Source organism: Lathyrus oleraceus, chromosome 4 (genome assembly GCF_024323335.1).
Source record: "Lathyrus oleraceus cultivar Zhongwan6 chromosome 4, CAAS_Psat_ZW6_1.0, whole genome shotgun sequence".
NCBI lineage: Eukaryota > Viridiplantae > Streptophyta > Magnoliopsida > Fabales > Fabaceae > Lathyrus > Lathyrus oleraceus.
In genome coordinates this window covers 469,008,880-469,032,682 of record NC_066582.1, presented here as the reverse complement: position 1 = coordinate 469,032,682, position 23,803 = coordinate 469,008,880, and the positions used below count along the sequence as shown (strand labels likewise).

At 36.5% G+C, this 23,803-nt stretch overlaps 1 protein-coding gene and 1 long non-coding RNA gene across 6 annotated transcripts; one reads left to right on the top strand and one right to left on the bottom strand.

The window, feature by feature from the left end:
* Nucleotides 1-1,813: 1,813 nt before the first annotated feature.
* Nucleotides 1,814-3,499, bottom strand: LOC127076165 (uncharacterized). Its single transcript, XR_007786771.1, has 2 exons — nt 2,288-3,499; nt 1,814-2,165 (listed from the first exon to the last, which is right to left on the bottom strand). It is a non-coding gene; the product is annotated as an uncharacterized LOC127076165 (long non-coding RNA).
* Nucleotides 3,500-8,024: 4,525 nt separating this feature from the next.
* LOC127076164 (NAC domain-containing protein 69) lies at nt 8,025-14,308 on the top strand. Of its 5 annotated transcripts, none has more exons than XM_051017745.1 (6): nt 8,037-8,468; nt 8,552-8,817; nt 9,072-9,218; nt 9,324-9,689; nt 9,869-10,177; nt 14,151-14,308. In XM_051017745.1, exons 1-5 carry the CDS (start codon nt 8,291-8,293, stop codon nt 10,133-10,135), a joined length of 1,224 nt encoding a protein of 407 aa, XP_050873702.1. In that variant the 5' UTR covers nt 8,037-8,290; the 3' UTR covers nt 10,136-10,177; nt 14,151-14,308. The 5 variants fall into 5 exon arrangements, 4 of the variants coding, with proteins under 4 accessions (XP_050873702.1, XP_050873703.1, XP_050873704.1 ...); XM_051017746.1 differs by lacking the exon at nt 14,151-14,308 and adding an exon at nt 12,321-13,314; XM_051017747.1 differs by lacking the exon at nt 14,151-14,308 and adding an exon at nt 11,282-12,307.
* Nucleotides 14,309-23,803: the final 9,495 nt, after the last annotated feature.

Below are 23,803 nucleotides of genomic sequence, written 5' to 3'. Positions count from 1 at the left end.
AGAAATTATTTTGGGATTTTTCGAATAAAAGATGATTTTTCTATGAACTTTAAAAGAAAATCCAATTAAAAATGAAAAAAGAAAAAGAAATAAAATCAGAAAAAACACGGAGCGTTGACTCTGACCTCATTAATTGACGTGGTAGATCCAACAATCATAAGGTTGGGGCACATGATAGAAATTAACAAAAATGAAACACGAGATCTAATTCAAATTGAACCAATCAAAACATTTCAAATGTCCAACGTCTCCAGCCAAACTCAGATGATCTGAGATAACTCCGGTCATCTTGCCCGATGGTCCCTCACTGGAGTTTCATCATTTGGTAAATTCAGAACACGAGACCACCACCGATATGATCGCCTCCTCATCACGAATTCAACCACATGCGCCAAATTTATTTATCTAAACTGAGCACGGGGAATTTCAGAGAAGTTTCAGAAACAAGCAAGCCATGAAAAATTAATTTAAATGATGAAGACGATCAATCAACACCAAATAAGTTAGGGGAAAGCATCAGAGAGTGGATGACTACATTATGGTAACTTGCTTGAGTTTAAATGATGCTCAGAACTACCTTGTCCAAATGGTGATCAGAGGTTGATGAAACTCGATCTAGTTTGGTCACTTCAGAAGGTCTTAGAGCTTGGGATTTGTTGCAAAAGCTTTAGAGAAGACCAAAGATGCTAATGGAATCAAGAAATTGGATTGAAACAAGTTGGAATTCAAAACACGATAGTTGAATTTTTCTGGAAAATTTCAGATTGAAGTAGGGGTTTCTTGGCTCTTAAAAGCTTGGAAATGAATGTAGTAGCTTCCTCTATTTATAGAGAATGAATTGGGATCCAAATACGTGTGGAATCAAGCTTAATTCGTTCAAAACAAATTTGATCATGAAGTCAGAAAAAAGACTTGCAATCCATCAAAATTCAACCAAATGATGCATTTTGAGGGTCAATTAACTTCTGGAGAATTGATTAAACATGTTTAGGTCCAAAGCGCGTGCTAGTTTGACTTGGAGTTGAGATTAGTGAAGTTCAAATTTCGGATCATGGTGATTTCTTCAATTTCAAGTCACCTTGTTGAACCCCATGGGACATCTTATTCATGAGACTTTTTGATCCCGTTCTTCTTGCAATGTGTTGACATCATATCAAAGATTATAATGTGCCAAGAAAGGTTGCATTTGGATGCTTGAGCACAAAGTTGTGACATGTTGAAGTTGGCACGAAAATTTGGGCATGTAACTTAGAAATTCTATGTCCCAAATGGCTAAAAATGACTTGTAATGTCTTAAAGAATTTCATGGCCTTCCATGCATAATATGACTTTGATCCTTGAAGCAAACTTTTAGAGGGTATCACAAATGATATTGTGCAAAAAGAATCAGCCTCAAAATTGAAGTTATGAATCTTGAAAGTTGGGGAAAAAGTTACTTGCAAATAGGTCATTCATGTCATCCATTCATATTAAAATTTTCAAATAGACATCATGGATTCAAAAGTTTGTGTTACTAATAACTGACAAGAAACTAGGGTTTGCCCAGGAACAAGTCCTAGGGACTTTGGTGGTGCATTCAAGTTGGAGAACCTATCTTATGAACCAAGACATAAAACCCTAATTTGTTGACTTTTTGACATTTATGGATCATGTGTTTTGCATTTTGGTTTTTGGGGTTTGATAAAGGCTTGCATGGATTATGCTGATCATCTGTGGAGCTTTGCGGTGGATTCATTTGCAATACATTTAGTCCTTTATTTATGTGTAATCCTTTCATTGAGGTTTATTCATTTCACGATAGCTTTACACAAGATTAATTCAAAGGATCAACACAAAGTTACAATTTAACTTAGAACAAACCATACAAATTCATCTCTTTTTTTCACTATAAGGTCATCCAGGGTCCTTCACATCACAAGCCATTACAATTCATTCCAAAAGTCCAAAACCTACACACACAAAAATCACAACTTTGACCTACGATTGACTCTGGTCAACTATTGACTTTTTGGTGAACCAGTTGATCAAAGTCAACTCTACTAGTCCTAATCCTAGTTAGGACATTTTCTTCATTCCCCAAGCTATCCATAGCCTTTATCTTTTTTGCCAAAGGTTCCGAGCCTTGAGTAAATTCTTCAATCCATGCCCAACCTTATCCTTCCACCCTACAAGGACACAAATGATCCACGATTAGCAAATCAAGCCAATTTCAAAACAACTCCACATTAGCATCAATTGATATAGGCTCATCTCATTTACATTATTCAAGGGAAAATAGAATTTGTACCTGACAGTCCATGAATCATGCTAACTGGATTCTAACCATCATCATTACCGTAATAGCCTAACCAAAGCAATTCCAAGCAAGGCACAGGGCTTGGCAGCAATTCAACATCATTAATACAACATCAACACATCAATTCACAACAAGAGTCTATACTAACAAACTAACCCAGTTTGTTAATACTGACTCTAACTAGCTATCACTTGTTCATTTCATCTGCTAAACCTATAACTAACGGCATCCTATTTGAACCTTCTACTAGCTTAACACCAAATCTAATGCTAACTGATGCGTCTATAATTCTAGCAATTAACTGTAGAAAATCACACAATATCAATGCAATAATTTCTAACAGAGCTTCAATTCTCCTAGCCTTAACTAACCTTCAGTTACACTAACCTACATGTGAATCACCCCAACTAACTTAACACTTTTTCAAGTAACTAACCGAAATCCCAACATGCAACTAACATAATTAACATAATTTTTAACAGAACTAAAACTAACTCTAACTGAATAATTAACAGAGTTTTAACTTGTAACTGATTTGCACAGTTAGAATATAACAGAACCTCACAGTTTTAAACACTCCAATCCCTATAAATTCTTAACTTCAATCATTTGCACAAAGAACTCATAATCATCACCCATCCTTCTCTAAACCGCTCTCACTCTCCATCCAATCCTCTGCATCTTTCACGCACCAGTTAAACAACACATATGGAGCCTTAGATCGTGTTACCGCAATGTAGTTTGATGATTAAGGAGCCAAACCCATATGGTTTGGACTCCAAATCACTCTCTCCTTGCATTGAATTTTGAAAATAGAAACTTAGGGTTCTTATGGATTATGGTTTAATTTGAAGGTTAAAGTGTGAATTTGAATGTGGTAGGGTAATATAAAAAAATGAGACGAAGAGAATGTTGTGTGGATCGTGTGGATCGTGTGGTTTGAGTCTCCGCCGCCGCTGGTGGCGAATTACGGCGCGGCGGAGATAGTATTCTCAGGTCATATGTGATTTGAGAGAAGAACAAATGTTCTGAGCACGTGACATGTGATAATGATATAATGGCTACTGAACCCCTCTCTTTGGATACCTTGCACTTGTGGCATCGGGCCCCAGGCCCATGCTTTTACTAATCACACTCCCTCAACGCGCAGGCACCCCCTCGCTGAACCATGTTAGTTTTATGTGGGCTTCATAGCCATGCCCAAGGAGAATTTTCTCTTCACCCGCTGCATGCAGCGCTGCACCCTTTTTTCTTCTCTCTTTCTCTTTTTTTTCTCCATTTTTTTAAATATTATTTTTCTTATTTTGTTCTCTTTTGTAGAATATTTTTAATACATTTTAATGTGAAATACTTAGAAATAATGTGATTTCTTAATTCATGTTTTCTTAATCAAATTACATTGTTTAGAATTCAAATCTTCAACTTGTTAGGATTAACCTTTTAATTGGAATTTGATCATTAGTGATTTGTTAGAATTTTGATCAGACATTTAGGATCAACTTTTTAGTTAGTTTTTAATGAATATGCCACGCTCCCTTGGATTTTAGGATATTTTAGAATTAGGATCATGATATTGATTTTCCTTAGAATTTTGGTTTGGAATTCGTTATGCCTGTGTTTCGACTGAATTTTACCATGATTGGTTAAGTTGATCAAAGTTTTCTTTGATTAACTAAATCCTTTGATATGTGTCTATTCCCTAAGTCTAATCATGAGAGCAAAAGTCTCTTGATCACTTGAAGATACTAGTCCCCTATACTAGATTTGCATTTGATTTTTCAAGACAAAGACAACTCAAGACTTAACATTCAAGTCAACATAAGTCAGATAAGATATTGCAGACAATCTGGACACTGGATCACTACTCAAGCACAATAAATGTTCTTCTTCAACACTTGTCAATTTTGACACGAATTGTGTGCCATAAGTCTTAAGCAACGAAAAATGATGAGAGAGATTATTCATATCCTTGTCTAGAGTACCTTCGAGTATGGGGCTTATGCCCCAATTATTCAAAGTATTCACCTCCATTCCTAGACTTTAGTGCAATTCAAATCAAATGATTGATAAGTCTTCTTCCCCAATCTCAATACTTCAACACTTCAGTATTCAACATCAATAATCCAAATTCTCTTTGGATAAAACATCACCTCCTTTTTTATCATATATTCTTTGGGTTAAACACCTCATGGTTAAACACCCACCTCTGAATCAAACACTTCATGCATTACCCTGTGGAACCTCATGCTCTGGCACACCTCATGCATTGCCCTGGTGAGCCTCATGCTCTGGAAAACCCATTTTCTCTTATTTTTTCTTTATGGAGTCTCATACTTTGGAAAACCTCATGCATTTCCCTGTGGAGCCTCATGCTCTAGCACCCTTCATACCATTGCCCTATGGAGCCTCATGCTCTGGTAACCCTCTTTGTATGTCTTGATCCTTAGATCTAGGCAAAATCCTACAATCCTTGCATTGGCCACACCATTTATTGGTTAACGCCACTGACACTCTTTGATTCAGATACACCTAACATATGGATACAAACAACACAACTATGGTCCATACAATACTTTCACCATACACAAATAAATCATTCCTTATTTCCCAACTATTTCCTCATCGCACCATTCCTTTCCACGTTCGGTTGGCAAAGTGTTGAAAGAATCTAATATCTTGTTATTTGATTGTGAAATCACTAGTGAGAGGCTGAAGTTGGAACTCAATCTTGTGGGACTCATGATGTTTTTGCAAGAATAGTCTCACTGAATATGTTGGATAGAAAGTATGTGAAAAAGAGTAAGAATAAGATACCGTTTTATAGCGCATTTTTCAGAGGTTTTGAGCGTGTAGTCCAAGCAAGCATTAAGTGTAAATTATGATGCTCAAAAATCAAATCCCAAATCTCCTTTTTTGAGTCTCCTAATCGATTAGATTATGACTCTAATCAATTTTATTTTCCAACATCTCAGGATTTTGTGAGATCTTTATGAATGATGAGATTTGGTTTGCTTGAGGCACACATTATGCTTGGATTTGATATGAAATTAGTTATTTCGAGCTTTTCTAATCGATTGAGCTTGCATGTTTTTGGCTTCTTGGTGCACTTGGGCCTTATGTTGATTTTTCTTGTTGTAGTACCATCCATTGTCATTATTTGCACTCCTTGTTTATAAAACACTTAAAATACTCATTTTTATAGGTTAGAAACATTTAAATTTTGATGAGTCGGTAAAACCACAAAATGAATTGTTCCATTACATACATATTCATTCAAATGATCACTACAAATCATATGCTTTGAGAATTCTCTCAAAGAAAATACTTTGATCACAGCTGTTGGTATTTTCCATCATCGTTCATTTTCAAGATCAAAGACGTTATCAAATGTATGCTTCTAAGGTATACTGTTTCTTTGCACTGCTTTCAATAATAATTGTCAATAATTTCAAGCAGCAAAGTCTACAAGCAAAACGTCAAGGTTTCACCTTTAGTGCCCACATCTTCTTTGGTCCAGGTGTGTCGTTAGTCACAGAAGATCTAAGGTGATTACCTTTAGATCCTTTCAATTAAAACATAACGATTCTAAATAATATATTCTCTTATTTTATATATATATATATATATATATATATATATATATATATATATATATATATATATATATATATATATATATATATATATATATATATATATATATATATATATATATATATATATATATATATATATATATATATATATATATATATATATATATATATGATGCTTCTTTTTAGTTTTTGTTCTTAACATTTATACTATTTCATTTTAAAGAGAAATTTTTACAAGATAAAAATTAGGTGAACCATCTTTTTATTTTGGGTAAACTTTTTAAAGGTTTCTTGTAGGTCAGATACTTCTTTTATTATACCGCTTATATTCTCTAAGCTTAGTTATCTTTATTTTTGAAGGAGTTGATGACCTTCTTAAGGTATCTTTAAGGGTTTCTTAAGAATTAGGAAGTTAGCTAAGCAACATCAGAACAAAATTCATATACCGAGAAATCGTTCATAAAGATTTTCATGATGTCTCCTAAGAAGTCAGAGAAAATCGACATCATGCAGCACTGGAAAGTTGCAGACGCATTACATAGTCTAAATGGCATTCACCGGTAGGCAAATGTATCGTAAGGGCAAGTGAATGTTGTTTTCTGTAGTCACTCTGATGAATGGGGATTTGGAAATATCCTAAATAACCATCAAGATAACAAAAACGAGAGTGCTTGACTAGATGCTCAAGCATTTGGTCAATGGATGTGAGTGTGAAATGAGCTTTCTAGTGGCTTTGTTACCCCGTCCTTTCTTGGATACTACTTGAACACTTGAACATGACTGACCCATTTATTGTTTGAGAAGGGATAAATTACCCCCAACCTCCAAAACTTTCAACACTTCTTCATTTACTCCTTCTTTTATATTGAAGTTTAGCCACCTCTAGTGTTACCTAGAGTGCTTATAGTCATCTTGCAATAGAATCTTATGGAGGCATACATATGGACCAATAACCCTTTAGATCATATATGATGTAGCTTATGGCTTTTGGGTAATTTTTCAACTATAAATAGTCCCTGTATGAATAAGAGGTCACTAACAACTAGAAATGGTCCTTGTCTGAATTGGGTTCTTCTACCATAAAAATATACTCTTTTTATTTCTTTTACTTGCCCTTTTAATGTTACAACACATACAAAAAAAATTGATAAATTTTTTATTTTTAATAAAACTATTTGCTTTTTATAATTTAATTAATAAATTAATTATCATTTCATTTTATATATTTTTCTTTGTATTAAACATTTAAAACTATTATTAAAAAAAATAAACAATTTTTCATTAAACTTTAAAAAATAATATATGAAACACTGAAGAAAAAAACAGGTAGAAAGAAACAAAGGGAATAAAAAACATTTTCTTACAAACAAATAGATAAATGATTTGAAACCAATAATAAATACCCATAATTAGTATATAGCTATTACTCATAATTTATAACATTAATAGAGTGATAGAGACTGATAACAGCTTATAAAAGTATAATAATATATAGTACATGAATAACCTTATGTGAATTTCGTGGAAAGTGAGTGGTGATAGTGTGGAAGATTCTTTTTCTCATAATAGTTTAATTATTACGCGGTAATTACATGGAATAAGCAAATCCACTTCATTAAGTTTTATCCAAAAATGAATATAGTTCTTAAAAGTATACATTTTCTACGTTACATTTTCACACAATATAATAAGAACTATCTTCTCTCATACCCTATTGACTTCAAACTTGACTCATTTCTTGTATTCCCTTTTTGCGTTAAAACAAAAGTTCCACTAATAATGTTTCTGATTCAACTTTGTAACACGTCATGTTAATGGTTAAAGACGAAAAATAAAGTAGAAATAATAAAGTAATTTAGGTTAATCTAATTGGTAAAGATTTGGTTTAAATATACTAAAAAACAATGTTTTAAAACTAGAACTTTTATGGTTATCAGCACCTTTTTTTTTACAAGCTAGTTGATTTTTGAAAAATTATATTTTCATATTATTGAATATTTTAAAAAACATTATAACATATAAACATGTATTTTTTAATTGAAAAATATTAAATTAACAAAATATAAACACAATTTTCTTTCTCCTATTTGGAACTAGAGGGACACATTATTTATATTATTAATTTTGTTTATATAATTAAAAATTGTTCAAAACTTCTATAAATAGGGACTGTGTTCATAGTAGCACATTAGCAAGTAGCAACACAGACATTTCCCATATTTTGTTTTCCTTTTCATTCATAACTTCTGCACTAAGACAAAAAGCATTCTCTGAAAATGATCAAATTCAAAACTCTGTGACCATACAAATCTGCCACCAGAATTTCTAACACCACTCTCTATTTTTTTCATCTCTCACTTTTTGTTTCATTGCAAAACCAAAAACACACTTCAAACAAATGACAAGTTGTTCATTTCCCATTCACAGTTTTGTTCCTGTTGGATTCAGATTCCGTCCTACCGATCAAGAGCTTGTTAACCACTATCTAACTAACAAATTACTCGGCAATGTTTCCGTTGTTAACAATGTTATAGCGGAAGTTGATGTATGCAAGTTCGAACCATGGGAGTTACCAGGTAAATATTCAAAAACAGACAAAACCCGTCATTAGTCTGTGATAAAAATTTGATCTTTTTAATGTTGTTGGTCTTTTTTTCAGGTTTTTCTGTTATAAAATCGGATGATCCAGAGTGGTTTTTTCTGTCTCCGCGTGATTATAAATATGCTAACAGTAAGAGGTTTAACCGGGCTACAAAGTATGGATTTTGGAAGGCTACTGGTAATGACAGGAACGTTAAGATTAGGGGTAGTGATAAGGTTATTGGGACTAAGAAGACTCTTGTTTATTATAAAGGTCGTGTTCCTGGTGTTAAGACCAATTGGGTTATTCATGAGTATCATGCTGTCAACTTTGAGGATGTTCAGGTTTGTTTTCGTACAAGAATGTTTTAACTTTTGATGTTTCAATTATTGACACTTTTTTTTTTAATGTTTTTCCTATCTGAATGTTTGTTCTGAAATTTGAAGATTATTCTTTGTTTGAAAATTTTGTTGAAATTGTGTTTTGCTGTATCATCATACCAAACACACTGTCAGTTATTTTCTGTGAAGAGGAATGTTCTGAGACAAGTTTCTACTTTTGATGCATAGGCTTGATTTGTTGTTGCAAATTTTTGTAGAGGACTTTTGTTTTATGCCGCTTGATGAAGAAAGCGGAGAAAAACCCCGAAGAGGAAGCTGATATAATGATCTGTGATGAAGGGGAGCCTAGCAGACACATTAGTTCCGACTACTACGAAAATCAAGTAGTAGAAGGAATTCCAGATGTAAGCAATTCGTTCATGATTTTAGAGATGTAGAATTGACTTTGACATATTCAGATACTCGCCACGAGTAGAAGAATTGATTCTAAGAACTTATCGTTGTTTCAGGTAATAAGCGATCCTTTATCGGAAATGAACATGGAATCGATATTTCAAGAGCCACATCAGACAGGTAGATACTTTCCCTTCTCAACGCGACAAACTTCAATCTCTGAAAATGAGCGGGAGGTCTCTGTGTCAAACTTCCGATTTCCCGATGCCTATTTTGGAAATGAGAATATCGACTATCAGAGTCCGTTTGAAACTATTGAAGAGGAAGATAAGTTCGTCAACTCAATGTTGATTGACAGGGAATTCGTTACTAGTGAAAAACGAAGACAGACTTTTGTCAACGGTTCCATCGAGCCCGAGTCGTTGAGAATGGTCTACTATAAAAACAGCGACGCAGATGTTGAAGTAGTCTCTGCAGCGCCGGTAAATATATATTGTTCAAAGACCAATTGATATTCGGAACTTTATGTATCTACATTTGCTGAATGTGCTGATATGAGTTTTGCCACATTTTTGCAATGCTAGGTATTTTGCTGTTTTCTTATAGATTCCAAAGTGCTTTTTTCTTCATATTCTGATGTTTCTATTCTAAAATATGACAGTTACGCAATTTTCTAGATACTTCAACAATGTATCTTGAACATCCTAGTTCGGGCGAATATGTAAGGACTCATGTTCTATCTTTTAACAATGACGAGAGAGACGAACATGAGAGTACCTATTGTGACGATTTTGGGGGAGTGGAGGCATCCTCTTGTGACTCAACTGCTGGTAAACCTTTGGAGATGAGCTGTGTCGAAATTTCTAGTTCTTATTCAACACCAAGAAGAGACAAAAACCAGTATCATCCATCTCCGTGTCACAAATAGACGTGTCAAGACGATCACAAACACAGAAGATCCAATTTTGAGGTTAGAAAACCAAGCAGAAGCATGCTTGATCAAATGATTCATTTGCAGGGTATTTAAATTTAACATACAAGTCTATAAAATATTAATTAGTTATAAAAATGCATACAGATGATAATCAATATCAAATAGGTTGACACTTACCATCTATATGTGTGACTTGTGTCACAAGGAAGATGAATCTATGGAACATTTGTTCTTTGAGTTCTTTTTTAATCAACAATTCTTGAACTATCTCTCTAAAGTGCTAGAGCACAACTTAACTTTTTTTTTGTTAGTCATGTCTTCTTTGGGGAACGCCGATATTGCTCGACCGAGTGTCTGGATCGGGACGCTGTATTCATGATTGTTGCAATTGCAATTGTATGAGACGTGGATGGATGAGAGGTCTGCTAAATTATAAAAATAATAATAAATGCTATATTAATATTATAAAAAAATAATTATATTAAAAAAAAAAAAGTACAATAAGACTATTTTTATGGGAGGGAGTGAATAATTCATGGGAGTTAGGAATAAGCTTTAGGATGAAAATTGATTGACTATAATAAAGTCAGGTAGATAGTGTGTTGCTTTATCTTAGATGATGTAACTAACTATGATAGATAGTGGGGAGCATAACAAACTCCCAAAAGAAAGCCAAACAAGCATTATAAATTGACTAATAAATATGTAGGAAAACAATGACCAAATAATTCACGTGGTGGGCAAAGGATGAAACTTCGGGATAAATATTCTTGGTAATGTTAAGTACTCCATGAGTTAGAAAGTTAGAAATCTTGGTTAAGTAATGTTAAGTTTTCACTTGTGACTGTTTTTAGTCAAATGTAGTAGTGTGTAATCCAATGCTTGAGTGGATTTCACATATAAAATAAATTAGAATTACGTGAACAAAAAAGAATTATTAATTAAATTTAAAAGGAGAGTTGTATTAAAATTAGTATTTAAATGTCATATCTATATAATTCTAATCAACTGACTTTTTTTTTATAAAAAATAAATTTTAAATTATTTTATATATTAATTTTAATTTTAATTAGATTACCCTAATTATATAAACTAAGATATAACCTAATTTAAGGAGTTTTCTATCATACGTAAAATCAGAATTTGGGAATAGAGAGGAGGCTTGAGAAGGTGCAAGAGCAAAGCTAGGAATTTGGAGGAATTTAGAGAATAAAAGTTAGAATTTTTGCGCTACTGTTAGGATAATCAGATAAGGGAGAGACTATCTCAATAAAGGATATATGTATAAGGGATAGAATTGAGGAGTCTTTAACCTCCAATAGGGCTTTGAGATTTTATCAAATTTATGTTATTGATGTGAAAATTGTGTGCTATTTCGTTGTAGAGTTTATGTGTTTTTGTGCATAATTGTTGGTATGAATTGTTGTTCCTATGTTGTTGCGTTACTGTTAACATCTATTGATAGAGCTTGGAAGAATTTTGTTGAAAAAATCTTGATAAAAAGAGCTTATGCATGAGAGGTAGGGTAAAAGAGTCCTTAACCTCCCAATAAGATTAATTGATTCGTTGAGAATTCAGAATTTGATGATCTTATTTAATTTTATGTTGTTGTGCGTGTTGAATTTCACGTGTCAATGTATGAATGAAATTCTGTTTCGGTGTGTTCATGTATTTTCTACCATTGATGATGTTGAAAGTTTTAGGGAGTTGCAAAAATATTGGATCCATGAGTATGCTTGTTAAACTGTTAATTTGATGTTAATTGGTGAAGATGTGAAGAGATTATAGTAGCAACTTGGTTTACTATGTTATAAACTTGAAATAAGCTAATTGGTTGTTAGGGAGCGTTAGGGAGGGGGTTGGAAATTAAACAATTCTGATGCACATATTTAAAACTATAATTTTTTGAAAAAACTACAGTGACAATCGATTGCGTTAGTTGAAATTTTTAAAAGAAATAATAGTGCAATCGATTGTGCTAGATGACAATTAATTATCATGCCTAGAAAAGTGTTTTTTTTTACTTCAGTAGTAAAATGTGTTTCAGTGATAATCGTTGCATCAGATGACAATCGATTGCACCAGATGACAATCGATTGTTATAGGCCAAATGGTAAAAAATTATGCTTTTCTTTTGTGGCATTGTCTTACGATTTTGACCGTAACTTTTGATCCATAGGTCTAAATGATACACCATTTGAAGCATTAGAAAGATAACACGCAGAGATACCTCATAATAGTGCTTGGTGAAATGTTTGAGTTGTAGTAATTTACCTATTGTAGGGATGTTTGGGATGATTTGTATGATCGATTAGCGAATCATTATGTTTATACGATGATGTGTTATGGTTTTGGTGAAGTAACATTACTGATTGCTATGATGAATTTGCTTATGAGTTGTGAGTATGAATTGATAAATTATACATGTTGAGATGTGTATTGTTGATTTAAAAGTGAGTTGCATATATGTGAGTTAATAATTTTATTGAGTTGAATTATTATACGTGCTCGAGTTGTGTTGTTATGTTGAGTATCATGTTGAGTTGTTGTGGTGGTAATCCAGAATAGGGGATTATGCAAGTTTGTCAATGCATGTATGTTAGGATCAGAAGAGGGGTATTAATCAATGTTTTAAAAATCGGACCGAACCGCCCGGTTTAACCATTTGGACCGGGAACCGGAGATGAATCTGGTTGGGTCAACCTTTCAAAATCGCTAGTGGGTCAAAACCGAAGTAAAACTGGAAAAACCGGGTTGAACCGTCCAAAATCATTTGAACCAAAGAACCGGAACCGGTTTTAAAAAACCGTCCGGTTCAAAAAAATGCATCAAATTGACCATTTTAAATTATTTTTTTTAATATGTCAATATCAAAATTTAACCTACATTCTCAATCATAAAAAAAATACGTATTTTTTTATAACCATACGAACTTCTAAATTTTATCATTCTATTATAGTTTTCCTTTCAACCATACTCCATCATCATCACGCTGTCCCTTTCAAACATAGTCACGATATCCAACTCAATATTGATTATCGTTCAAGTCAATATTGTTTTTTGTTGTCAATTAAGATTTATTTGTCGTAGTTCAACTCAAATTCATTTTTTTAAATAAATTATATTGTATTATATTATTTATTTTTGGTATTTTATCTTATTTAATTTAGATATTCTTAATCATTTGAACACTATTTTAGTTATTATATTCTATTATTTTAATTTCGATTTGAATTAATTTAACTTAGTTTATTGTAATTCTCTAATTTGGTCCAATTATTCTTAAATGAATGTTGAAATGAAGTGTAGAACTATGTTATGTTATTATATGTATTATCGATATTGTTGTATTAAATTTGTAATGAATTTTTGAAATAATTATTTTATTAAGTTGTGATCATATGATTATGTGTAACATATTTATGAAATTTAATTTTATATTATTAGTTTATTTAGTAAACGGTTCGACCGTATGTTTAACCGGTTGAAACAATTGAATCTTAAACCGCAAGTTTCACCGGTTCAATCTCCGGTTCGGTTTTTAAAACATTGGTATTAACCCATTGAAATTTTGTTTACATGTTCATGCATTCATGTTGAGTTATGTCAAGCGGCAGTTTGCTAGTTTAGAGAGGGGACTAATGGCTTGTCCCAAGCTCAGATAGGGGTCTTGGAGCTCAGAGAGATGGCTCATGGGTTCATAGAGGAGACTTGTTTCCTGGTGAACCATTGTTGAGTTGATACCACATGCATAGAGTTGTATCTAGTTGCATTTTGAGTATAAGATGCATAATGAGATAAATACATATGATATTGATTTGTGTGTAATATGGTGTGTGATTGCTATGTGAATGAGTTGGTGTGAGAATGTAATTGATACACTGTGATTTCAGATTGTGTAGATTATGTTATGTGTTGGTATCCTACCTTTCAGTATATCCATGTTATTATTGAATGTGATTTCTCACCCCATCTGTTTGAATGTTGCCTTTACATGGGCATCGTGCAGATACTCAAGAGTAGAGTCACTGCTGTGAGTGTAAGCTTATTCCTGGAGCTTTTTTCTTTTAATTCCTTTATTTTAGCTTTGATTATGCTCTGATATGTAATACTAGGGAGCAATTTCTTTGTTTTATATTGAGATTTCTGAGAGACAACACATGCTCTCGTATTTTATGTTTTTGTGTGATAAGCATTTTAAGAAGACTTACAAGTCAATGCTTTTTAATTATTATATGATATTTATTATGATATTTATGATCGCGACTTTATGAGTCTATCGGGGTATTAACTGCAAATGCACAGTCTAATCGCGTAGTTTTAAAAGATATCGATCCCACAGGGACTTAATGAATCGATATACCGTTTTTCTAGGGTTACTGCGTAAAGCTAAGGCGGATGATACTTTAGTGATTAGGGGGAAAAGTAAAACTAAATTTAGATCTAGATTAAATATCAAATAACACGGATATCGGTATGTAGTTTGTCGTAATTAGGGAATCAAATCTTCGTTGGTCTTTTTCTTAATTTTAAAACAAGTCTTTTCAGTAGACACTATCAATTAAAAGTCTTTTCCTCAAACTCTCGCTCTGTTGAATCAGACTATGACTTTATATTAACGTATGCTCTCACTATTTCGTTAATCTAAAATCACTTTTTGAAAACAATAGAATCTATAGAAACTCTTTTTGAGAAAATACTAACCGTTTAAACACCCTCGTCTCAAACTCTCGCTCTGTTGACTTAGATTATATGATTAAACTTAAATGCTTAACTCTCGTCCTCACTGTCATACGGTGAATTGACTTGGGGTATTTTGCTTTTTATCGCAATGTCGCGGATAGCAAGAGTCGCCACCGACTTTTCTTTTATCCAATAAGGAAAGGTGGAAAAGAACAGGAAAGACCTCAATAGATTTTGGGTTCGGGAGGTACATTATACAAAGGGAAGGTGTTAGCACCCTTTGTATCCATGGTTATCCATGGGCTCTTAATTGCTGGATCACTTATATTTTTGTCTGAAAAGTGTTCGTGAATTGTTTAAAAAATGTTTCGAAAAGAGAGTTTAACTTTGTAATGATTCTCGTATGAATGTATACAAAGTATTTATCTCGTTTGATTTTGAAAACGGTTTAGAAAAATGTAACTTGGTAATGATTCTAGTATGAATGTATACCAAGTGGTGATTTTCTAGGATTTGCAAAGTGTGAGGGGTGGGAAATGTTTTAGGTTATGATCCAGCAATTGAGAGTTATACCTTCCTAAGGTCGTTATGAACGTTTCCTATCCTTATGAGGGTAAAACTGTCCTTACTATTGAGAAGTAAGTAATTTTACCCTTTGGATGTTTAAGGGTCATCGTAGGGTCATCGATAGGTCATTGAAGGCAACAGTTGTAAGGATACCTTAGCATTCGAAGGGACGATCATCATTTAACCGTAGGCTACACCGAAGGGTCATCGAGGGACGAAATCATATATTCGAAGGCAACATCCAAGGGACTATGATTTATTTTATGATGATTTAATCGAAGGGCCATTGCTAAGTGTATCCCCACATTCGCGGGACATGACCGTGGTACCGTAATATCGTAAGGCAAAAGAGAGGTCCAAGATCACATATTTAGAGGCCGTATTTTACAATCGATTAGGTAATTAGGATGAATCTCCACATTAAAATTAATACATTAAAATTAATACATTAAAATTAATACATTAAAATTAATACATTAAAATTAATTAGGTAATTTAGGGTGAAACTCCACAAGGGTATCCCACAAATAAAGTGGAAGACCTAGACAACAATCTTTTCCTAGGAAAGGTGAACCTTTACAAAATTCAGCAAACGGGTTAGAGTACCAAGTCAGGATGCAATCAAGGATTGCACCGCAAAAGAAACCAGAACAGCAGTAGGGTCAGATAAACAATGCATGACTATGATAAAAACATGACAGGTTGGCAAAGGACAGAATAGAAAAATCAGCGACTGTCCCGGTCGCCGCTGCCTCGCCTAGCGAAGGCTTAGCGAATACTCACTGCATGCTCGCTTAGCGATGTGCTAGCGAGCGGCTGCGGGTTCTGGTTTTGATAACAACATAATGTCAGCAAGCTTCACACCTTATAGCATCCATTACAGAGATTATGTGGTTAGACATTCAGATGTTCATGCATACTTAAATTCATATGTAAAACTTAAGATAGTTTCATAAATTCAATCATGATACCATATGCAAATTAAGAACATAAGGTAGTAATAGCAATGCCAACCTGTTTGTAATCGAATTGTAACCTTGAATTGGCCGATCGGATCGAATTGAGCGGAAGTGACCTTGCTGCCGCCGGCTTTCCTTCAGGGTTTCCTTTAGGGTTACTCGAAATTCTCAGGGTTAGCCTCCAGGGTTTGCCGTCTGTGAGCGCTAGGGTTTGCTTGCTAGGGTTCTCCTTTCGTCCTCTTTCCTTTTTCTTTTCATTACTGAAGTGTTGGTATTTATAATGCTCTTTTTTGTGACCTAATGGGCTCAGAGTGAAGCCCAGAATTTTCTGTTATCTGCCAGCTTCGCTAGGCGAGCGTGTAGCGAACGTTCGCTAGGCGAAGGATTTGCTCGCCTAGCGAGCAGGCCAGTTTGGGCCATTTTCTGGATTGGGCCATTCGTGAGCTAGGCCTTTGTTCCTTTAAGATCAGTGTCATAAAAATGAGTCGGAGTGCCCTGAAAAATGTCTTAAAATATTAATGGGCAAATTTTGGGGTATGACAGCTGCCCCTGTTCAATATTCTTGAACCGAGAGAGTCAGAATGGTATGTACGCCATTCGTGGTCTGGAGGTGGAAGATTATTGAACACTTAGAACGCCCCAAAAATTTGCACTTGTCAATTAGTTAGTCTTGATGGAGATGGGCTTAAAGATGCCATCTAGGAAGTTTGGTGATGAGAGCTTCAGAGTGCGTCGTACGTTAGAAGATATCTGAAGTCATGGGTGTCACTGGGTCATACGCCAGACCGTATAGTGAGTCATTCATTAGGCCGTCGACTTCACTGGGGAGTTAGAATGGGTCATACGCCGCTGGGGATAACAGATCAGAATGGATCATACGCTAGATCGTATCTGAGTTGCAGAATGGGCCGTCTGTTAGGCTGTATCTGACGAAAAGTAGTCGTGCGCTAGACTACACCTCGGGATGTACCGTACGCTAGGTAGTATCTGAGGAATGAAGATCCGAATGGGTCGTACGCTAGACCGTATCGGACTTGTTGGGGGAGTAATATGTTGTGCCGAATCAAAATGAGATAAGAATCCGAATGAGTCATACACTGCTGGGGATAAAGGATCAAAATGGATCGTACGCTAGATCGTATCTGAGTTGCAGATCGAGCCGTCCGTTAGGCTGTATCGTTACTGGGGGTGAAGGATCAGAATGGATCGTATGCTAGATCGTATCTGAGTTGTAGACTGAGCCGTCCGTTAGGCTGTACCTGGTGATGAAGGGGGTAGTCATACGCCAGACTACACTTCAGAATGTACCGTACGCTAGGTAGCATTTGAGGGGATGAACATCTAAGCGGGTCGTAAGCTAGACCGTCTCTGAGTAGCAGAACGAGCCATCCGTTAGGCTGCATCTGATAATAAAGGGGTAGTCATACGCCAGACTACACTTCAGAATGTACCGTACGCTAGGTAGCATCCGAGGCCTTGAAGGTCCAAATGGGTCGTATGCTGGACCGTATTGGAGTTGTTGAAGGTCGGAATGGATCGTACGTTAGATCGCATCTGAGTTGAAAGAGTCATATGTTGAGCTGAATCAGAATGAACCGTACGCTAGGCTATATCTGATAGTATTTGTATATGTTGTATTTGCAATAAATGTCTGGGATGGGCTTATAGATGCCATCACTAGGAGGACGTCAGGATGAATGTTGACATGGAGTGTATCCGAAAGATGTATTTGAATCCTGAACGTAATTGATGAGGATGTCCGTCTGAATGGACCTTTGTTTTGACTGTATCAGGGGAATACTTGACCTGAAAAATAAAGTTAGCTTCATGCCATGTCATGATGCATGAGATGTTTTATGCTTTCGAAAATAACTGCGAACGATGTATGCATGCGTATGCTGTGAAATGATGTAATGAATGAATTATGCATCTGAAAAGTTCTTCCAGAGGACTCTACTGGGGAAAACAAATCTCAATCTTCTGGTTGGGAGATACTGGTATCGATGACCCTTTCTTAGCCGGGGATGCTTGATTTCTGTCTGATGGTAGAAATGTTCAACAGAAGCCTGGCTGGGGGTGGAAGAGATGACCCATTTGTCTAGTAATGCCACTCTCTTCTGGGAATGACTGGCTTTGCTGAGGGATAGGATTAGCAACGGATTCATTGGAAAGCATGATTAGACCTTCTCCTCGATCCTGAAGTCTAGTAGTAATCGCTATTTCTATTTTATGCACGCATTTTTGGTAAACATCGATCATATCCAAATGCATATATTAATTCGAATTAAATCAATGGACGCTTATGCAAACAAAACAGAGAAAGTAAAACAAAAGCATTATTTTGAAACTAAAATTATATTGACTTCGAAAGAGGACCTATAAACAGGCAATTTGTGTACAAGGAGACAAAAATCCTAGTAAGAGGAAATTGTCAAGAAAACAAAGAGAAAGTTATGCCGAAAATGTCCTATTGACTTTAATTCCACTACTGCCATTATGTCTTCAAGCCTCTCATCTCCTGCTGTCGGATAGAAGTGATTAGCTTGTTCAGTCCTTTGAACTTGGATGAAGCTGTCTGAGAACGGGACATAGTCATACGCTTTAATCCCTAATTTTTGCCTGGACCGCCTTTTCAGGTTTTCAATCCACCAGGATACCCCTTTTTGCCCAAGCCACCTTTCAGGTTTTCGACTTGCCGGGTGCACATTTTTTATGTTTATCCCTAATTTTTGCCCGAACCTTTTTGGTTCGCCGGGATGCCCTTACTTTTACCTAGGTACGTCGACCTAGCAGGTCTCTTTTATGCGTAGTATTTTTTGACTATGTCTGCGTTCACGGGATGCGGGAAGTCTTCGCCGTCCATTGTAGCTAGTATCATGGCTCCACCAGAGAATACCTTCTTAACTACAAACGGCCCTTCGTACGTGGGAATCCATTTGCCTCTGGGATCACCTTGTGGTAGAGTGATGCGCTTTACCACCAAGTCGCCAATTTGATACACCTGTCTCTTGACTCTTTTGTTAAATGACTGGGTCATGCGCTTATGATATATCTGTCCATGACAAACAGCCGCAAGTCTCTTCTCATCAATCAAGTTTATCTGATCGAGTCGAGTCTGAATCCATTCCTCTTCATCTAAGCCCGCCTCTTTCATGATTCTTAGAGAGGGAATCTGAACTTCCACTGGTAAAATGGCTTCCATTCCGTAGACTAAAGAGAAAGGAGTTGCTCCTGTCGAAGTGCGTACTGAAGTGCGATAACCGTGAAGAGCAAACGGTAACATCTCATGCCAGTCTTTGTACGTCACCGTCATCTTTTGTATGATCTTCTTGATATTCTTATTAGCAGCCTCTACAGCGCCATTCATCTTTGGTCGGTACGGAGAAGAGTTATGGTGTTTTACGTTGAACTGCGTGCAGAGTTCAGTAATCATCTTGTTGTTCAAATTAGTACCATTGTCGGTGATAATCCTTTCAGGGATACCATACCGACAAATAAGACTATTCTTGATGAACCGTGCCACCACATTCTTGGTGACAGAAGCAAATGAGGCGGCCTCTACCCACTTTGTAAAGTAATCAATAGCGACAAGGATGAAGCGATGTCCATTAGAGGCAGTAGGTTTAATCTCCCCAATCATATCAATGCCCCACATTGCAAAGGGCCAAGGTGCGGTCAACACGTTCAATGGAGCAGGAGGTGCATGTACTTTATCCGCATATATCTGGCACTTGTGACAGGTTCTGGAGTGATGGTGGCAATCAGCTTCCATGGTAGACCAATAATACCCTGATCTCAGAATCTTCTTGGCCATCGTATGTCCACTAGAATGAGTCCCAAAAATACCGTCGTGCATATCTCCCATAATCTTTTCTGCTTCCTTTTTATCCACACAGCGAAGCAAAGTCGAATCGTGGTTACGTTTGTATAATACTCCATTACTCAAAAAGAATTTAGCAGAGAACTTCCTCAGGAATTTTCTATCATTGATAGATGCCCCCTCAGGGTACTCCTGAGTTTCTAAATATCTTTTTACTTCGTGGAACCAAGGTCTCTCTTCCACTTCATCAGTATTAAGCTCATAACAATGTGCTGGTTCATCCAATCGCTCAATGGTGATCATGGGAGCTTCATTGTCCCATCTGACTCTGAACATAGATGACATGGTAGCCAATGCGTCTGCCAACTGATTCTCTTCTCGTGGGATATGTTCGAATGTAATCTCTCCAAAGTATGGGATTAGTGACAACACCTTCTCTCGATAAGGGATGAGATTCGGATGTTTAGTGTCCCATTCTCCTTTGATCTGACTGATTACTAATGCTGAGTCTCCGTACACACTCAAAAACTTGATCCTTAGGTCTATGGCAGCTCTGAGTCCCAAAATACATGCTTCATACTCAGCCATATTATTGGTACAATCAAAACATAGCCTAGCAGTGAAAGGCGTATGGCAACCCCTGGGAGAAATAATTACGACACCAACACCGTTGCCCAACGCATTAGAAGATCCATCAAAAACCATAGTCCATCGGGATCCCGGTGCGGGTCCTTCATCCGGTCCATGTTCTTCATGATTGGTAACAAACATGACATCTTCATCTGGAAACTCAAAATTCATAGATTGGTAATCATCCACCGCTTGATGAGCCAAATGATCAGCTAGCACGCTTCCTTTGATTGCTTTCTGAGTAGTATACTGGATGTCATACTCTGTTAAGATCATCTGCCATCTTGCTATTCTTCCGGAGAGAGCGGGTTTCTCAAATATGTATTTGATAGGATCCATCTTAGAAATCAATAAAGTGGTGTGATACAACATATACTGTCTCAGTCGGCGAGCAGCCCAGGCCAAAGCACAACAAGTTTTCTCGAGCAGTGAGTATCTTGTTTCACAGTCGGTAAACTTTTTGCTAAGGTAGTATATGGCATGCTCTTTTCGACCAAACTCGTCATGTTGTCCCAACACGCACCCCATTGAATTTTCTAACACGGTTAAATACATGACTAGAGGTCTTCCTTCAACTGGTGGCATCAGAATTGGAGGTTCTTGAAGATACTTCTTGATTTTGTCAAAAGCTTCTTGACATTCCTCATTCCATATCATCTCTTGATTCTTCCTTAGTAGTTTGAAGATGGGCTTGCAGGTAGCAGTTAAATGGGAGATAAACCGGGCAATGTAATTCAAACGTCCCAAGAAACCTCTGACTTCCTTATCTGTACGGGGCACTGGCATTTCTTGGATAGCTCTCACCTTAGCCGGGTCAACCTCAATTCCTTTACCGCTGACAATAAATCCCAAGAGTTTACCGGATCTCACTCCAAAGGTGCATTTGTTCGGGTTCAATCTCAGCTTGTATTTCTTCAACCTCTCAAACAATTTGTACAAATGATCGAGATGTTCTTCTTCAGTATTAGATCGGGCTATCATGTCATCCACATATACTTCTATTTCATGATGAATCATGTCATGGAACAAAACCACCATAGCACGCTGGTACGTTGCCCCGGCGTTCTTTAAACCGAATGGCATTACTTTGTAACAGAAAGTGCCCCATTGCGTCACAAACGTAGTTTTCTCCATGTCTTCAGGTGCCATCTTAATCTGGTTATAACCCGAGAATCCATCCATGAAGGAGAATACTTTATGTTGAGCGGTATTGTCTACCAGAACATCAATGTGCGGGAGTGGAAAGTCATCTTTGGGACTCGCTTTATTCAAGTCTCTGTAATCTACACACATTCGCACCTTACCATCCTTCTTCGGTACCGGTACCACATTAGCAACCCATTGAGGATAAGAAGTAACGGCTAGGAAACCGGCGTTAAATTGTTTCATAACTTCGGCTTTGATTTTCTCAGACATTTCAGGACGCATGCGACGAACCTTCTGCTTAACAGGACGACAATCTTCCTTCATTGGCAGCCGGTGCACGACTATATCAGTATCCAGTCCTGGCATGTCTTCATAAGACCAAGCAAAAATCTCTACGTAGTCATGTAACATCTGAATCAATTTTTCTTTGACACTGTTTTCCAAGCCTGCTCCTATTTTGACTTCTCTCTTGTTTACTTCAGTACCCAGATTTACAGTCTCAACTGACTCCTCGTGTGGCTGTATAGTCCTTTCTTCCTGCAGTAACAGTCTGGCAAGTTCTCCAGGTACTTCACAATCTTCCTCACTTCCATCCTCGGCTTGGTAGATCGGATTTTCAAAGTCATAATGAACAGTAGTAGAACTATTGTCAACAGGATCCAGAGTGGGTATGGATCTGCAATTCTTTACGTGAGTGTGTGTAAGAAAACATAGCTTGTTTGGAAGATGACAGAAAAGACAAAGAGCGCAATATTTGAATGCAAAAAGTCCATTGATTTATTGAATATGAATATGCTTATGAAAATGACAAAACCCTTAACAAATTAGCTATTGTGCCCCGGGCATAGACACAACGCTTGGAGAAGTTCAATTGTAAAAAAAACAAAAATTTGCAACACCAAAATAGACAATAACAATTACTCCTGACTAAAGGAAATCGGGATAGTGTCTTCAGCCTTCCAATTATTGAGTCCGTCACCAATTGTTGGGAAAATCCAGCTATCCAGGTCGCAATCGCTGTCAGCATCTTCTACAGCATTAATTTGACTCTTGTCAGAGCTGAACCCCAGGCCAAATTTGTCAGACTTGTACGGTACGTCGATCAATTGACCCCAGCCAGTACGACCACCATCTTCAACCACGGCTTGAGCGTCCTTCAGAGAAATCATAGCAGGAGGAGCACGAATAACCTTGGGTACACAGGAAGTTGGCTTAAGGACAGGATTAGTCGGAGGAACTACTTCAAATGACTGACAAGGAGTCTCAATGAATTCACCATCCATCTCGACGTATCTGAAGGTATGCACACTACTGACAATGTACTCTTCTTCTCCACACACGGTGACAATTTTGCCCTTTGTGGGATACCTCAACTTTTGATGGAGAGACGAGGCTACAACGCCTGCCCCATGAATCCAAGGGCGTCCCAATAAGCAGGAATAGGAAGGACGAATGTTCATTACATGGAAGGTAGTGTCGAAGACTTGAGGTCCTATCTTGATAGGAAGGACTACTTCGCCATGGACAACACTCTTCGCACCATCGTAAGCACGTACCACAATGTCACTAGGTTTCAGTTCAATGCTTTTACAATCCAGCTTATCCAGCACAGCTGTCGGCAACACATTCAAGGAAGAGCCATTATCGATCAACACATGAGACAAAGTGATTCCCCTACACTCAATGGAGATATGCAGGGCTTTATTGTGATTCTTTCCTGCTGGTGTCAGATCAGCGTCGGAAAAGCCTAGGCCATTGTCAACAGCCAAGTGAGCAACATAATGTTCGAACTGATCGACAGATGTCTCCTGAGGTACATGAGCGGTCTTCAAGAATTTTATCAATGCATTGGCATGA

Excerpts from the sequence above, each read along its gene's own strand:
- LOC127076164 (XM_051017745.1), top strand. The coding sequence starts at position 8,291 with ATGACAAGTTGTTCATTTCCCATTCACAGTTTTGTTCCTGTTGGATTC. Across the intron at positions 8,469-8,551 it reads CGAACCATGGGAGTTACCAG|GTTTTTCTGTTATAAAATCG; the intron begins GTAAATATTCAA and ends TCTTTTTTTCAG. Across the intron at positions 8,818-9,071 it reads TCAACTTTGAGGATGTTCAG|AGGACTTTTGTTTTATGCCG; the intron begins GTTTGTTTTCGT and ends AAATTTTTGTAG.